The sequence below is a fragment of the Salarias fasciatus genome, chromosome 17, assembly GCF_902148845.1.
Source record: "Salarias fasciatus chromosome 17, fSalaFa1.1, whole genome shotgun sequence".
NCBI classification, from domain to species: domain Eukaryota; kingdom Metazoa; phylum Chordata; class Actinopteri; order Blenniiformes; family Blenniidae; genus Salarias; species Salarias fasciatus.
In genome coordinates, this window is record NC_043761.1 from 896,446 (window position 1) to 912,893 (window position 16,448).

The 16,448-nt window shown below is 55.1% G+C and overlaps 3 protein-coding genes across 3 annotated transcripts in view; 2 read left to right on the plus strand and 1 right to left on the minus strand.

Annotated features, from left to right (window-relative positions):
- Positions 1-442: 442 nt before the first annotated feature.
- Positions 443-7,304, plus strand: mapk11 (mitogen-activated protein kinase 11). The gene is made up of 12 exons (XM_030113802.1): positions 443-561; positions 4,340-4,469; positions 4,552-4,610; positions 4,792-4,903; positions 5,560-5,589; positions 5,699-5,746; positions 5,821-5,935; positions 6,019-6,090; positions 6,185-6,264; positions 6,350-6,428; positions 6,501-6,674; positions 7,016-7,304. The coding sequence occupies exons 1-12, from the start codon at positions 449-451 to the stop codon at positions 7,087-7,089; spliced, it is 1,086 nt and encodes a 361-aa protein (XP_029969662.1). The 5' UTR covers positions 443-448; the 3' UTR covers positions 7,090-7,304.
- Positions 7,305-10,811: 3,507 nt separating this feature from the next.
- Positions 10,812-14,740, plus strand: mapk12b (mitogen-activated protein kinase 12b). Its single transcript, XM_030113803.1, has 12 exons — positions 10,812-10,964; positions 11,401-11,530; positions 11,632-11,690; positions 11,761-11,872; positions 12,016-12,045; positions 12,412-12,459; positions 12,541-12,655; positions 12,750-12,821; positions 12,964-13,043; positions 13,800-13,878; positions 13,959-14,132; positions 14,321-14,740. Exons 1-12 carry the CDS (start codon positions 10,846-10,848, stop codon positions 14,383-14,385), a joined length of 1,083 nt encoding a protein of 360 aa, XP_029969663.1. The 5' UTR covers positions 10,812-10,845; the 3' UTR covers positions 14,386-14,740.
- Positions 14,741-15,168: 428 nt separating this feature from the next.
- The window catches only part of rpap3 (RNA polymerase II associated protein 3), a 5,207-nt gene continuing 3,927 nt past the window's right edge, over positions 15,169-16,448 (minus strand). Inside the window, exons 14-17 of the mRNA XM_030113799.1 lie at positions 16,304-16,448; positions 15,952-16,049; positions 15,773-15,873; positions 15,169-15,690 (exon numbers count right to left, since the gene is read on the minus strand). Of these exons, the coding sequence (XP_029969659.1) occupies positions 15,605-15,690; positions 15,773-15,873; positions 15,952-16,049; positions 16,304-16,448 (430 nt within the window). The 3' untranslated portion in view covers positions 15,169-15,604. The remainder of the gene's footprint in view (positions 15,691-15,772; positions 15,874-15,951; positions 16,050-16,303) is intronic.

Here is a 16,448-nt window from a genome sequence, read left to right on the forward strand (position 1 = left end):
TAAATAAATAAATAAATACATAAATAAATAAATAATGTATTGTTGTTGATATAGTCCACATATTGTTCAGTCCAAATGGGTAAATACTGAAAAATAAAACAGTCAATCAATGGACACAACACTAAAATACACAACAGAATTAATAGAATAGAACGGATGTCTGTTTGATGAGAGAGAGAGGGAGAGAGAGAGAGAGGGAGAGAGAGAGAGAGAGAGGGAGAGAGAGAGAGAGAGAGGAGAGGGAGAGAGAGAGGGAGAGAGAGAGAGAGGGAGAGAGAGAGCGAGGGAGAGAGAGGGAGAGAGAGAGAGGGAGAGAGAGAGGTGTGGTGTAGCAGCAGAGCAGCAGCTCCTCTCAGCAGACGGCAGCCTCTCCTCCTCCTCCTCCTCCTCCTCCTCTTCCTCTTCTTCCTGCTCGTTTCTTTCTTTTGTGGAGCGACAGCAGTCAGAGATGTCTGCCAGACCGGGATTCTACCGGCAGGAGCTGAACAAGACGGTGTGGGAGGTTCCGGAGCGGTACCAGAACCTGACGCCGGTGGGCTCCGGCGCGTACGGCTCCGTGTGGTGAGTGCGTGCCTGCGCACGTCCGTGTGTGTGTGTATGTGTGTGTGTGTGTGTGTGTGTGTGTGGAGGGGCGAGGCTGCACAGCCACAGCGTTTACCGGCGGTGCTGTATCAGCTGGGAGGACCGGCCTGCCGCCGCTTCCGGTCCGGCAATGCCTGTTATTGTGCTCGGTGGCGAACAGCTGTCTGGAGAGGTCTGCAGGGTTTGTTTTCACCCCCCTCAGCCCCGCTGCACCGGGCATCAGTACCGGACACCCCCCCCAGAGACCCAGACCCAGACCAGACCCAGACCCAGACCCAGACCCAGACCCAGACCAGACCCAGACCAGACCCAGACCCAGACCCAGACCAGACAACCCGGCTCTGCAGCTGCAGGGAACATCTGGGAAGGGAACCCTGTGCCCAACTTCTGTGATCTCAGTGGTGATGCATGCCTCATCATCATCATCCTCATCATCATCCTCTTCCTCATCATCCTCTTCATCCTCATCATCCTCATCATGGTTTCATAATCCTCCATATCCGTCCTCACTTGCTCCTTTGTTGCAGATCCAGGGGCTTCGGTTGAACCTGCCCCTGCGGGTGGGATGCCGTTGCCATGGCGACGCGCCACAGTGGGTAACCTTGTCTGAACAGTCGGCGTTAATTAAGCCATTAGCGATCAGGCCGAGGAGAACACGGGGAACCGAATCAGCACGTCTCCCTGACATGCAGGCGACGGTAAAGCAGACTTGTGTGTTTTATGACCGATTGTTTAATCAGGGCCGAATTCAGAGCGATGGTCTGACTGCAGACAGCATCACAACAGAAAGCAGATCCAGATATTCACTTGCACCGTGGCCCCAGACTGCAGCCACACAATCAAAGTGCTGAATTCTGGGTCAGCTTAGCTAAATCCTGACGTCTCAGCCGGAGTCCTGTGATGTTCTGCGCTGCCGGGATGAAAGAGGAGGAGGATTTCATGGTGAGAAGCACAACTTCCTCCAGAGGAGCGCTCGCCGGCTGTTTATTGGCGTCTTCTCAGCAGAAGCAGAGTTCCTGTCTGAATTCTCTGCATCTCGGTCTCGCAGAGCGGTCTGGTCCAGGCTGCTGCTGCGTGATACGATCGCTCCAGCTGATCAGGTTTCTTAATGGACTGAGGCAGAGCTGGGCAGCGTTTCAGCCTCAGGAAGGAGGGGATCGCGGCGTCTCAGACACAAATACACATCTGGAAATCAGAGCGCTCTGATGGTGAAACTCAATGGATTAACCCCTCACACTCCTGCTCCACGGTCTGCATGAAGAAGAAAGCCCTGGACATGAATCCTGACAGGAGAGAAGAGTTCTATCAGTCAGTGTGTGAGGCAGAGCGGCCCTTTGCTCTGACTTCCTGGACCTCTTCTCCTCGTCTTGAATTGCTGTTTTTGTACGGTTGCATTGACTTATCTTGATCTCAAAGCCGCTGCTTCATGAAACGAAACTCTGTCCAGAGTTCACTAAATTAGACAAACACACAAAGGACATTCCTGCACAGCGCTGAGCGGTTCGTCTGGTCCCAGCCTTTGTCCGTGAGGAGGCAGGGGGATGGGAGGGGAGGCCGGGACATCTGGATGAGGACGTATGGGGGGTTAGGATCCTCTCCACTATGGCGGGAACGGTGGGACTTCTACCCCCGTTAACTTCTGGACGAAGCAGAGTCCCAAGATGCTGAAACGGAGCTTTGAAAGGGAATAGTTGATCAGGTGGAGGCAGCTGATCGGGCGGGGATCTCAGAGCTGAGGAGCATCACAGCCACCAGGCTGTCTGGATGATTTACCAGACGCCACTGCTTCAGTTTTCATAAGACACAAAGTTTGTAATCCTGACTGCGTCCGACCGCGAGTCAGATCCTCGCTGGATGTTCCTCCGGACCAGAACTCTGCCAGTTTCCATTAGTCTGCTCAGAGCCCAGCGTCAGGACGGGATCCGAGCAGAGCTGACGGAGGCTGCTTTCATCTCCTGTTCAGCGGAGCAGAGGTTTGGCGTGAAGCCTCTCATTTGGAGAACCATGAATAAAACATGCCTGCTTTATTTCCTCCTGTCAGAAAGCCTCAGCCTGCTGGAGCAGTGATCGGGAACATGAAAACCCGGTCCTGGTGTTTGTTTGTATGCATGATGCAGACCCAGACCCGTCTCCTCTGATTCCCTTCTGTTTCCACACGGAGACGTTGTGAGAGCCTGTCATCCCTGTGGGGTCAAACATTAAGCTGCATTGAGGGAAATCGGAGAAACGGTAATGTTGATTTGAGCAGGAGTCGGAATACAAACAAGAACCGACTGAAAGTCTTCGCTTGGGGCTTGAAGTCGTCTTCCTGGGTCCGGCCCGCCGCCGCCTCCCCGGCTGTGTGGGGGCTCAGAGGCGGCGGGGCGCCGGTTCATGACAGATGGAGGACGAGACCGGCCAAGGCCCGGCGGGAGCGTCCGGGCCGCCAGCCGGTGATTTCCTCCCAGCGCCATGTGGACGCTCTCAGGTTACTCAGGCGTGTGAGGTGCACAGGTCACCTGCGGTCTGGGAATATTGGCTCTGTGGACACAAACCGGATGCATGCACCATTCACTAGAGCGGCGCAACTGGGAGACTGCTTCCGTTTGCACTGGACTCTTTATTCCTCTGTAAGTCTGAACAAATCTTAATTCTGCTCTAAAATCACCATGGAAACGCCTGAAAACTTCATTCAGAATCGAGTTTGAATCCGAATTGATCCGAATTATATGCTAATTAGGCGCGACTTCATCCTGGTCGTTCTGCGCATGCTCCGTTGTGATGACGCAATATTCCAAGATGGCGGCCCGCGGTTCCGCGGTTCGACTCGTATGGAGACGATTTATTCAGCTGGAGTTTTAGAAGAATTGGATATAACGAGCGGATCGACGGAAGTTTAACAACGAGGAAATTTTCAAAGCTGTAGCTTCAAAGTTAATCGAGAAAGAAAGATAGAAAAACGCTGTTTACTTCCGGGACACGTCCCTACGTCACGGCCGCCCCGTCCAATCAGAACGCTGCACAGACCTCGGCGTGAGATAGGATTTAATTCTTCGTTTTTCCCATGAAAACACCAAGCTCTGGACTATAATTCTGAATTACTTAATTCAGAATAAACAAATCCCGAGTTAAAACACCCTTGAATCACGCTCAGCAACAAACCATTTATTCAGCTCTGACAGAGTCTTAGAACAAAAACACTGACAAGATGACTGTGGTGCTTTAAGTCTTTCTTTGGTTCATGAAGCTACTTATTGAAGTTATTGCAAAAGCAAACATGATCGAGTCCCAGCCTCACCTGGTGGCTAACAGGTAACAACAGCGGATCCTGTTTGGACGGGCTCAGGCTGGTAAAACAGAGCTGGAATAACTTCAGTTTCAGCCCACGGGCCTTTGGTTTGACACCCCTGAGAAGAAGCTTTTCTTTGAAGCTCCATCTTTCGCCAGATATCAACGTCCTTTGTTTTCAGCAGCTGCTGGGCGTTTTGAGGTTTTCTCTGCAGAGCAGCTCTCGTCTCAGCCGCCCGGCTTCGCTCTGCGATGGCAGTGATGTTAGGATCGTTTCACCGGGAGCTGCTGGCAGCGCTCAGTGTGACGACTGACGTTTCCGTTTCAAACCAGGCAGATAAAATGGACCGCCGGCACTCTGACAATATCCGACGTCCGTCCTCTGTGTGTCCGTCTCATCAGCCGGCGTCTCGTTTCCCTCCCTCACTGTTCCGCTCTTTATCAGCTGGTTCTTCGATAAGCAGCTGATCTGAGCGTTCCTCCTCTCCAGCTCGGCGTACGACGTGGTGCTGAGGCAGAAGGTGGCGGTGAAGAAGCTGTCCCGGCCGTTCCAGTCCCTGATCCACAGCCGCCGCTCGTACCGGGAGCTCCGGCTGCTCAAGCACATGAAGCACGAGAACGTGAGTGAAGACGGGGACGGACTGGACTGTGTCTCCGCCGGGTTACTGATCCGCTCTGCTGGCTTCTGTCTCCTCTCTGCAGGTTATCGGACTGCTGGACGTCTTCTCGCCCGCTGCCGCGCTAGAAGACTTCAATGAGCTGTAAGACCCTTTTCTCCCTCTGATTGTGCTGATAAAGCGCTGGAGCTGGATCTGAGGTGATCCTGGGGGATGCAGGCTGGCGGGGATGTCTGGTGGTTGCCATGGCAGCATCACTTTCTCCTCCTCTGGATGGAAATCCCCACCTCTGTCCGTCTCCTCTGTACTCCGTCCTCTTCTCCAGCTACCTGGTGACGAACCTGATGGGCGCAGACCTCAACAACATCGTTAAGTTCCAGAGGCTGTCAGACGAGCACGTGCAGTTCCTGATTTACCAGCTCCTCCGGGGCCTCAAGGTAATCCGAATACTCTCTGTGTGAGTGTAATCCGCTTTATCGGCCCGAGACCTGGTTCTGACCCTTCAGCCGGACTTAAATCAAACCTGAAACACCTGGCTTCATGTTAAAGCATTTGAACTGTCTCGGTGGTCCGGTGGTGAGTTTCACACTTATTGGGCCAAAATTCACGTTATTTCCACAGTTTTGCCAGAAGCTGCTGAGCTCCGGGGTAGTGTCCTAAAACCTCGTCCTCCTGGTTCTTAATGTCGTTTCTCCAGGTTTCCTGTGGCGCTAAATGTCATTTAAGGCCTTAAAGCTGCAGTCAGGAGCAGGATGAGTTGTTTCTGTCTGAGAAGATTTGGAAAATGTGCTGAAGAATCTCAGTAACGTTGAAGAGTTCCACAGATCTTTAGCGTTTTGTTTTTGGAGTGTGTGTCCTGTGTCTCTGTGGAGCCTTCTGGCCGGCGTTCATTTTGGACGCCGCCGTCTATGTTACACGAATTGCGCCCGGCGTTGACCAGCTGACGCCGGGCCGGTCCAGCAGCCTGCGGCGGCCCTCCCGGTTGCCATGGTAACCACAGAGCCAGCCTTCCCTGTCAGGCAGAAGCGAATGTGCTGACCTCTGTCCTCTGTCCTCTCTCTGTCCCTCGTCCCGCCGCCCGGCCGTCCTCCAGTACATCCACTCGGCAGGACTGATCCACAGAGTGAGTGTCTTCTCGCCGTCCTCACTGAACGCCGCACGGCGTCTCTGATGCCGTCAATCTCCTGCTCTGCGGATTTCACTCCTGTTCATTGCGTCTCTCTTCCTCTCAGGACCTCAAACCGAGCAACGTGGCGGTGAATGAAGACTGCGAGCTGAGGGTAAGAGCTCACCCCCCCGCTAACCCCCCACCAGACCAGTGTTTAGCCCGTCCCACACGCTCCCGTCTGGACAGATCCTGGACTTCGGCCTGGCCCGGCAGACGGACGACGAGATGACGGGATACGTGGCGACGCGCTGGTACCGGGCGCCGGAGATCATGCTCAACTGGATGCACTACAACCAGAACGGTAACGGCAGGGAACCGGCGCCCGCCGCGTCCGCGGCGAGCCGGTGACCGGTGTGTGAGGAACCCCCGCTGTGTGTGTTCCAGTGGACATCTGGTCGGTGGGATGCATCATGGGAGAGCTGCTGAAGGGGAAGGTGCTGTTCCCCGGCACCGACTGTATCCTTGGCTGGTCTGGGGCTGCTGTGGAGCTCTGGGTCCAGAGAGACCGGGTGTCTCTCAGATGAGTGCGGCGTCTTGACTCGTCCTGCAGACATCGACCAGCTGAAGAGGATCATGGAGGTGGTCGGCACGCCGACTCCAGAGCTGCTGCAGAAGATCTGCTCCGAGCACGTGAGGGAGCCCGGCCCGGTTCCGGTCCAGGAGAGGGACTGACCGCCGCCGCCCGGCCTGACGTGAAGCTGGTTTCTGTTTGCAGGCGCAGAAGTACATCCAGTCCCTCCCCTTCATGCCCCAGCAGGACCTGGAGAAGATCTTCCGAGGAGCCAACCCTCTGGGTGAGTGGCGGTCCGGCTCGGGGCCCCGCAGGGCCTCGGCCGCCGGTCTGAACCGGGTCTCTGGCCTCTCAGCTGTGGACCTGCTGAAGCGCATGCTGGTCCTGGACTGCGACGGCAGGATCTCCGCCGCCGAGGCGCTGGCACACCCCTACTTCTCACAGTACCACGACCCGGACGACGAGCCGGAGGCGCCGCCCTACGACCAGACCCTGGAGAGCAAGGACCGAACGCTGGAGGAGTGGAAAGGTCAGTCTGGAGGAGGAGCCGGGGGGGGGGGGGGGGGGGGGGGGGGGGGGGGGGGGGGGGGGGGGGTGGGGTGGGGGGGGGGGAGGAGGAGGAGACAGGCTTTATGCAACTTCCTGCCCGGTCGGCTGAGATGCCGAAACTGTCTGCAGAAGGAAGTGAGAGCAGGACTGAGCTGTCAGGATTATGCAACGATGATCCGAGTGGCAGCAGGGAGCAGAGGAGGCAGACTGCAGCTCGAACGCCAACAGCGACCCAACAAACACAGACACAACGTCCATCTGATGTGGTCCCCTGTCCCTGTCCCTGTCCCTGTCCCTGTCCCTGTCCCTGTCCTGCTGCAGAGCTGGTGTTTGAGGAAGTGAGCAGCTTCAGCTCTCAGGGCAACAAGCCCGACAGCCTGCAGGTGGAGCAGTGAGCCGCCGCCGCCGCCGCCTCCTGATGGGAAACCCCGGCTCCACGGTGTGAGCAGAGCCGAGTGTTTCTGGGCGGCGTGGAGACCGAGTGCACATCTTCTAACCACAGAGGACGTCTTAGAGTGGAACTGAACGGTGTCTTCAGCCGGGCAGAAGTTGCTTCCTGTTTTGCTTCCAGCCTCTTCGGAGAAAAGAGGAAGGACAGCCGGACGCAAGCGAGGAAGCAACTCTCCAGAGCTCTGAGCTGTTTACAGGGGGACGGGGGACAGGAGGAGACGGGGGACGGGGGAGGGGGCGGGGGACAGGAGGAGACGGGGGACGGAAGGGGACGGGAGACGGAAGGAGACGGGAGGAGACAGGGGATGGGAGGGGACGGGAGACGGGGGGCGGGAGGGGACGGGAGACGGGGGACGGGAGGGGACGGGAGACGGGAGGAGACGGGGGACGGGAAGGGATGGGAGACGGAAGGAGACAGGAGGAGACAGGGGATGGGAGGAGACGGGGGACGGGAGGAGAAGGGGGATGGGAGGGGACGGGAGACGGGGGACGGGAAGGGATGGGAGACGGAAGGAGACGGGAGGAGACAGGGGATGGGAGGGGACGGGGGACGGGAGGAGACGAGGGACGGGAAGGGATGGGAGACGGAAGGAGACGGGAGGAGACAGGGGACGGGATCGGACGGGGGACGGGAGGGGACGGGGGACGGGAGGAGACAGGGGACGGGAGGAGACAGGGGACGGGGGACAGGGGGTATAGACGCACACTAGGATTTCCAAAGCGACGGCAGAAACAGGACTGCTGTCATATTTAACTCCACCTTCAAGCTTCACAGCAAAATCCGCCTCCTTCACTCAGTTAACCTGCATGAACTCTGACCTCTCCTGCTGCAGCGTCACGTTCCTGTATTCTGACCGTCAGGTCCTGATCCCTGATCCGTCTCTGGTCCAGAGCTTCACGGTTCTGGAGGAACTGTACAGAAGCTGCTGTTCTTCCAGGGATGGAAACCGTCCTCGCCGCTCACCGAGCGAAGCACCGACTGTGTCTCTGGACCGGGTCTCCGGACCGGGCCTCTGGACCGGGTCTCCGGACCGGGCCTCTGGACCGGGTCTCCGGACCGGGCCTCTGGACCGGGTCTCCGGACCGGGCCTCTGGACCAGGTCTCAGGACCGGGATCCGGACCGGGTCTCCGGACCGGGCTCCGGACCGGGCCTCCAGACCGGATCTCCGGCTGCCCCCCTTCGTCTTTACATTCCTGAACGACTCCAGACGGCGGCACACGGCGGCTCCCAGGTCCTGGAAATGTAAAATTAACCAGAATGTGAGAAGACAGCGATCGTAATGTCAAGCAGATTTCAGAATCAACGCCTTTCAGTGAGGTTCTGGCAGGAAGTGGCCACATGGGGGCGCTGTAGGGAACCGTAGGCAGACTGAACTACTGCCACCCTCAGCACAGAGGCGGCGCTGCACCCCTCAAGCCTCGTTCTGAACCGGTTCCTGTCCCGCTCCACTCCGGAGCGCTTCCTGTAGCCTGTTGGATGCAAAATGTTGAATTAACCTAAACTGCTGTGTGTGTGTGTGTGTGTGTGTGTGTGTGTGTGTGTGTGTGTGTGTGTGCGAGCTCTGACTGTTTCTGCGTTGTGTGCTTCTGTTGGTGTTCCTGCGGTGGAGCTGCTGTCCTGTGTGTTAGCAGAAGAGGTGGAGTCTCAGTCAAATCACTGCGATGAAGCAGGTCTGATCCGGTCCGGTCCTGGTCCTGGTCCTGGTCCTGGTCCGGGTCCGGCCTGGACTCATTTCTTTCTTCTTTTTCTACAGGCTGTGCAGAATTATTAGGCAGCTTAAAAAACCCATATATCCCCTTTTCACGGATTTATTTCCACCAGGGAACCAAGAAAACAACTCACTCTTCACAAATTGACGTTTCTGGACTTCAGAAGCAGAGGAGGGACCGATACAGCCCCCTGTCTGGAGGACAGGCCAGAGACTGTCAGTCCTGATCTGTCCACCGTCAACCACAGCCTCCTGGACTCCATCCTCACCCCCAAAAGGTCCCACAATCCCCTGTGTTGATCCCAGCCAGACCAGGACCCCCCTCCACCCCCAGGGGTCTGGGTCAGGGTGGAGCTCTCAGGTCCGGGTCATCAAGACTCTCTCTCACTTCCTCGGTCCAGAAACCCTCAGAGACATCAGTGTGGTGTTTCTGGGCCCGGCCTGGACGTTCTGCTGTCTTGTCAGTGCTGGTTTCAGGCGCTCCTGGTGCTGTTCGGCATCCAGTGACGCTGCAGCTCTGAAATCTGGACGAACTGCAGGCAGGTGGCGTCTGAGCAGCTTCAGGCTGGATTTTCCTTGATTTTTTATTTTGCACCTGGTTTTTTCAGCTGGCCTCTTGCGGCCCTGTTGACTGTTTTGAGTGAAACGTTTGACTGTTCGAGGGTCACGCCTCAGAAACTTGGCATTTTTAAGAGTGCTGCATCCCTCTGCAGGACATCTCGCTGGGTTGGACTTTTCAGAGTCTGTCAAAAATCTCTTTTGCCAAAGGTAAAGAAGCTGCCTGATAATTCTGCACACCTGGTATAGGGTGTTGGTTAGGCCACGCCCCTCCTCATTACAGAGATGACCTTCAGCTGGTAGGAGGCTTTAAGGCCTGGACCGCCTGGAGCAGGACAACAAGAATAAAGACGCTGTGGTCAAAAGACTCGTCTGCCTCATGGTCCTGCACAGCCTGTGTGTGTTTTTGATTGAAGGTAACCTGAGCTGGAGCTTCAGCCCTTCTGTTTGCCACTCTGTTCATTTGGTGACATGTTTTTCTGGGTCATTCAGTCATTCCTTCATATATTACAGCATTAAAGATGTCGATGCCTGAGTTGGCAGCCATGTCGTTCTTCATTTTTCCCGCACAAGCAACACAAAACACACAACTTTACTTCACAGCTCCGACCCTCCGTGGAGGAATGGGTTTGACTGGGATGTCTAATCTGCAGCAAAGGAACAGAGACGTTGTCCTCATTTATGATTATTTATTTTAATGTCATTGTTTTTATTAGCTTTATTTGTTCTGAGAGGATGGAAATATGTTTGGATTGTGTTCACATTGTCAATCAGTCACTGTTCGTCACTACAGCATTTTTCAAACTGCAGCACAAACTGCTTTGAGGTGAGGAAACAGCCACATTGAGACTGAAACAATATACTTCTTAAAAAACAATGATTAATAAAATATAATAATTCTAAATATAATAAGATTTATAATTTCCAACACTGAAACAAATAAAGATATAATGAAAAAAATATCTGTGCCAAAGTCTCATTGTGTCAAAAAATAATTAAATACTTTGAATAAAATGTAAATGATCATAAAAACAAATGCTGAGGAGCGGCTGAAAGTTGGTCTTTAAAGGAAGGCAGCTCCTCAGGTGTTCAGGTGGAAAGGTTTTCAAGAAGAAGGATTTTCAGTGAGTTGTCGCAGTTCTTCATCGTGTGTGAAGTTCAGCCTTCTGCGGATCCGGATCCGGATCAGAGTCCAGCCGGAGACAGATGTTTTACTCCCACATTGTAGAAACACCCACACACTGCCAGGGGCAACCGGAGCCGCGCGCGCGCGCGCGTGTGTTGGGGGTGTGATGGTGCGTGGCGGGCGCTCCAGTCCGCTCCCTCCGCTGTGCGTCTTTACGCACCGACGGCAGAAACGTCGACTTCCTCCCATGAGAGCGCGCGCGCCTCGGACCCGCAGCCCGTGCGCAGCCTCGTCTCCTCGGTAGGGCATGGCCGTGCGGTCCAGGACCGGGTTCTACCGGCAGGAGGTCCACAGGACCGTGTGGGAGGTCCCGGAGCGGTACCGGGACCTGAAGCAGGTCGGGACGGGGGCGTACGGGACCGTGTGGTGAGTTCACCGGAGAGAGACCGGGAGTATCTTTCATTTTCTCCTCTTCTGTGGCAGAAATGTCATTAAATCTGTTATAATTCCTGCAGAAACCGTTTTTTATTTTGCGCAAATTGAAGAGTGAAAGTGATCCTGAGGGTCCGGGTTCTGGAGGGTCCTGCTCCCAGCTGGATGGGGGGGGGGGGTCAGCTGGCTCTGAGGGGCCCAGGCTGTATTGTGTGATGGAGATGAGCGTCAACAAAGGACCCCCCCCCCCCCCCCCCCCCCCCCCCCCCCCCCCCCCCCCGAACTCATTGTTAGAGGGAGTCAAAGCCCCCAGAATGCACTTTGTTCCCTGGTTCTCTGGAATCCTGCTCGAGGATCCTGGACCTGTAGGTGCTGTGCTGGTTCTGGTGGTTTCGGGGGCCCGTCTGAAGGTGTCCCCCTGCCCCCCCAGCTCGGCGTGGGACCGCCGCTCCGGGACGCAGGTGGCCATCAAGAAGCTGCACCGGCCCTTCCAGACCAAGCTGTTCGCCAAGCGGGCCTACCGGGAGCTGCGGCTGCTCAAGCACATGAAGCACGAGAACGTGAGGACCGCGGGGGCCACGGGGGCCCCGGGGGCCCCGGGGGGGACCGGGGGGGACCGGGGACCCGGGCGGCTCTCACTCCCTGTCCCCACTCCCTCCAGGTGATCGGCCTGCTGGACGTCTTCACCGCCGAGATCTCCCTGGACCGGCTGCGAGACTTGTGAGTTCCCGAGCCCCTGGCGGCGCTCGCCAGGCCGCCGTGTCTGACCCGGACCCCCCCTGTCCCGCAGCTACCTGGTGATGCCCTTCATGGGCACCGACCTGGGCCGGCTGATGAAGCTGCAGCGCCTGACGGAGGACCGGGTGCAGTTCCTGGTCTACCAGATGCTGAGAGGACTGAAGGTGGAGGAGGACGGGGGCGGAGCCACGGAGCGGCCGGGGCCAGCCCATCTGACGCTGTGTGTGTGTGTGTGTGTGTGTGTGTGTGTGTGTGTGTGTGTGTGTGTGTGTGTGTGTGTGTGTGTGTGTGTGTGTGTCCTCTGCAGTACATCCACTCGGCAGGGATCATTCACAGGGTGGGTGAACTTTGACCTTTGGGCCTGGGAGTTTTGGGGGAGGGGTTTCTCTTTCTCTCTCTTTCATTCATCCTGTTTCCCACACAGAGTTCAGAGCAGGGGGGTTCAACCTGCGGCTCTGGAGCCTCATGTGGCTCCATGAAGGCTTCACCACATGAAACATGAATGAATATTAAACTTATTTTTACATGATTATACGATCCGTCGCTCTCGGTTCAGAAGGGATTCAAAAAAAGGTTCAAGTAAAATTTAGAAAAGTAGTTAAAACCTCAAGAAATGGGAGAAAAGTGATGAAACGGCTTAAAAACCCTGAAATGTCTAGAATTTCTAAAATAAGAATCTTCCTGGCCTTTCTGCTCTCCACAGGACCTGAAGCCTGGGAATTTAGCCGTCAACCCGGACTGCGAGCTGAAGGTAACTCGGCGCCGCGGACCCGGCCGGGATTCGAACCGCCCGGACCGTCTGACGCGCTCCGCCGCCGCTCTGCCCCCTCAGATCCTGGACTTCGGCCTGGCGAGGCAGGCGGACGCCGAGATGACGGGCTACGTGGTGACGCGCTGGTACCGGGCGCCGGAGGTCATCCTCAACTGGATGCACTACAGCCAGACGGGTGAGCCGCCGCCGCCACCACCGCCGCCGCCGCCGCCACCGCCTCGTGGCTCCGCACCGGAACGGAAGGTGAGCTGTGGCGTTCTGGGTTTCAGTGGACATCTGGTCTGCCGGCTGCATCATGGCGGAGATGCTGCTGGGAAAACCGCTGTTCAAAGGAAACGACCGTATCCTTGACCGACCGCCGGGCGCCACGATGGATCCGAGAGGACGGGAGCTTCCAGATCCTCCCAGCAGATCCAGTGACTTCACTGCTTGTTTTCATTCCAACTCGCCCAGCCACTGACCCTTAACCTGGGCGGCGGTCAGACTTGGACCAGCTCAGGGAGATCATGAAGATCACAGGAACTCCCACCGCCGACTTCGTGGCCAAGCTGCAGAGCCAAGACGTGAGAACCAGAAAACCTCCATCTGCTCAAACACAAACCGAAAGTAGAAAAATCTACATTTCCTGAAGAAACTGCTGTAATGAGGAAGAAGTGCAAGAAGAAAAGTTCAAATTACCTGGAAAAAAAAAAAAAAGAAGGTTGAAAAGTTTAAAAAAATCTGAAAAATTTGTAGAAAAGGTTGAAAAAGTAAAAAAAAAAAACTGAAAACATTTTGAAAAAGTTGAAAATTGTTTTGGAAAAGTTAGAAAAACCTGAAAAAAGTGAAACAAAAAAAGATGGTTGAAAAAGTTTTAAAAAACTGGAATAAATTTAAAAAGGTTAAAAAAGTAGGGAAAAAAACCCTGAAAAAGCTAAAAAATTTTGTTTTCGAAAGTTAGAAAAACCTGAAAAAATCAAAAAAGGTTGAAAAAGTAAAAATAAAAAAGAGCTGAAAAAATTTTGAAAAAGTTGAATAATTTTGGTTAGAAAAACCTGAAAAAAGTTTAAAGGTTGAAAAAGTTTTAAAAAAATGAACATTTTTTTGAAAAAGTTGAAAAACCAAAAAGAAGTTGAGAAAAGTTTAGGAAAGGGTTGAAGAAGTTGAACATTCTAGAAGCTGAATGGTTAAAAGGGGATAAGATTTGAAAGCGCTGACTTCCGTTAACACGGGGCAGAAAGTTTCACAGAAGTTAAAATATTTCAAAAAGCTAAAAAGAAGTGAAACAGCCGGAGCACAGCGGGGTGTGATGCTTCGCCGTGCCGTTTCTCTCTCCTCAGGCCAGAAACTACATCCGCGGCCTGGCTCCGGTCCCCAAGAAGGATCTGCACGCCGTCTGCTCCAAAGCGTCGCCCGGCGGTAGGTGGAGGCGTCGCTCCTGCAGGGGGCGCTCCTCCGGGCCCGACCGGTCTCAAACCGTGTGTCTGGTGTGGGTGCAGCGGTGAGCGTCCTGGAGAAGATGCTCCTCCTGGACCCGGAGCAGCGGGTGGCGGCCGCCGCCGCCCTGCAGCTGCCCTTCTTCAGCGACTTCCGGGAGGCGGAGGAGGAGGCGGAGGCGCCGCCGTACGACCAGACGCTGGACAACAGCGACCTGCCGCTGGAGCAGTGGAAGCGTAAGGCCGGGCGGGGGGGCGGGGCTCGGTGGACCCCGGTCGGAGTCTGGACGTCCTCTCTGTCCATCCGGTCTGAGACGGTCGCAGTAGCACAGAGACGCCACATGAGGGCAGCAAAGCTTCCTGTTTCAGAGGTTCCTCCTGATGAGGATAAGGTGAAGTAACTCTGCCTCTCTCTCTCCTCTCAGGTCACACTTTCACCGAAATCCTGACCTTCAGGCCACCGAGGGACTCCAGAGAGACCTCACTCTGAGACACACACACACACACACACACACACACACACACACGTTTGTACTTCTCTAGTTGTGAGGGCATTCATTGACATAATGCATTTCCTAGCCCCCCTACGCCTAACCATCAAGAATTAATGCCTGACCCTGACCTGTACCCTAAACCTGACCTAAACCTCACTGTAACCCGAAACCAAAGGTCAAGTCTGAACCCTCAAAAAGGTCAAAAAGGTCTGTCGAAACGAAAAGTGAGGACCGGCAAAAATGTCCTCACTTTTAAGGTTATAAACCCATGAAGGTCCTCACAACTATAGCTGTACAAGTACACACACACACACACACACACACACACACACACACACACACACACACACACACACACACACACACAGTCTTGTATTTCTATCCTTGTGGGGACCGTCCATTGACTCCCATTCATGTCTAGCCCCTAACCCTAACCCTTACCCTAACCCTAACCCACACCACAACAAAGCCTAACCCTAAAGAAATGTTTTTGCACTTTTACTTTTTTCAGTAACAACAACATGGTCAAGAAAACACTGTTTCTCCTACTTAGGACCGGAAAAAGGTCCCACAAGGCACGTCGTTCCACGTTTTGCTATCCTTGTGGGGACATTTGGCCCCGACAAGGATAGAAATACAAGAACACACACACACACACACACACACTTCAGTCATGACTCTTTTTCTTTTTTTTTTTCTTGACTTTTTGTGTAGTTGTGATATTAATTATAGCTCATGAAGATTTTACCTACAATAAATGCTCATATAAAGAAAAAAATGTCATTATTTATTTATGTGTGTGTGTGTGTGTGTGCCAGATTATTTAATCCACCCATTGTTCTCCCTCCAACATCCATATCATCCAGCAGACTGTTAGAAAACGCAGCTTTATTAGCAGAGCCGTGTCCAGACTGACGGCGAGACGCCTCGGGGACAGAGCGAGGACGGGACGAGGACGGGACTGTCCACCGGTCTCACCGCTTCACACACACTCAGAGAGTTCCAGCCACAAAGTCACAGACGCCAGTTAATCTCTTCTGTCTTTGTTTTTGGTGGAATCAATGTTTCCTCGTGGTTTTCTGGAAGGCTGTCGGTGAAGTGATGCAATACCGGTTTGAGCCACAAGATGGTGCAACGAGTCACTTAAAGAAGCATCAGGAACATGGCTGAAGCGTTCGGCTGCCGTCGGTCGGTGTTCCTCTGAGCGCCGCAGCGTCACACGCCGTACTTCCTCTGCAGCGCGGCGACGGCCGAGCCGTCCAGGTCGGAGCGGCGCAGGAAGTCGAACAGCTCGGCGATCACTGCGGCGGAGACGGACAGCGGAGCGGCAGGTTCAACAGGAAGTCGTGAAAAGAGAGAGAAAGAAAGGCGGCCGATCCGAACCTTTCTTCTCGGCGGACGACAGGAACATGACGGCCATGTCGAAGCGCCGGACGCGGGACAGACCGCCGAGGGTCCGCAGCGTGACGGCCGGGGACTCGGACCTGCACACAACCCAGAACCTCACGTTGGACAACAGGTTCCACCGGGTCGATCGGCCGAGTGAAGCCTTCTGGACTCACTTCCTGTAGAAGCCGTGCAGCGTGTTCAGGATCAGGCTGAGCAGGTCGGCCTCCAGGGAGCTGTGGAAGATCCCGGAGAACGCCTCGGGATCGATTCGCTGCAGAGACCAAAGAAAAGATGAAGAAACGGCTGGAGCGGAGTGAACCGGAGGAGTGAGGCGTGAGGAGTGAGGCGTGAGGAGTGAGGCGTGAGGAGTGAACCGGAGGAGTGAGGCGTGAGGAGTGAGGCGTGAGGAGTGAACCGGAGGAGTGAGGCGTGAGGAGTGAACCGGAGGAGTGAGGCGTGAGGAGTGAGGAGTGAGGAGTGAGGAGTGAGGCGTGAGGAGTGAGGCGTGAGGAGTGAGCGGCTCACCCTCAGGTACCGGTACACCGCCTCCGGGTGACCTCTCAGCCGGCGGAGGTCGGCCTCCAGCTGGAGGCTGTTGGTGGGAGGCGGGGGGAGGGGGGGCGGGTCCAGACCTCCAACCGGATCCTCCTGAGCCGACGGCTGGATCCGC

Coding starts and splice junctions, on each gene's coding strand:
- mapk11 (XM_030113802.1), top strand. CDS start 449: ATGTCTGCCAGACCGGGATTCTACCGGCAGGAGCTGAACAAGACGGTG. Junction 4,470..4,551: donor AGCACATGAAGCACGAGAAC/GTGAGTGAAGAC, acceptor TCCTCTCTGCAG/GTTATCGGACTGCTGGACGT. Junction 4,904..5,559: donor AGCTCCTCCGGGGCCTCAAG/GTAATCCGAATA, acceptor GCCGTCCTCCAG/TACATCCACTCGGCAGGACT.
- mapk12b (XM_030113803.1), top strand. CDS start 10,846: ATGGCCGTGCGGTCCAGGACCGGGTTCTACCGGCAGGAGGTCCACAGG. Junction 11,531..11,631: donor AGCACATGAAGCACGAGAAC/GTGAGGACCGCG, acceptor CACTCCCTCCAG/GTGATCGGCCTGCTGGACGT. Junction 12,046..12,411: donor CGGCAGGGATCATTCACAGG/GTGGGTGAACTT, acceptor TGCTCTCCACAG/GACCTGAAGCCTGGGAATTT.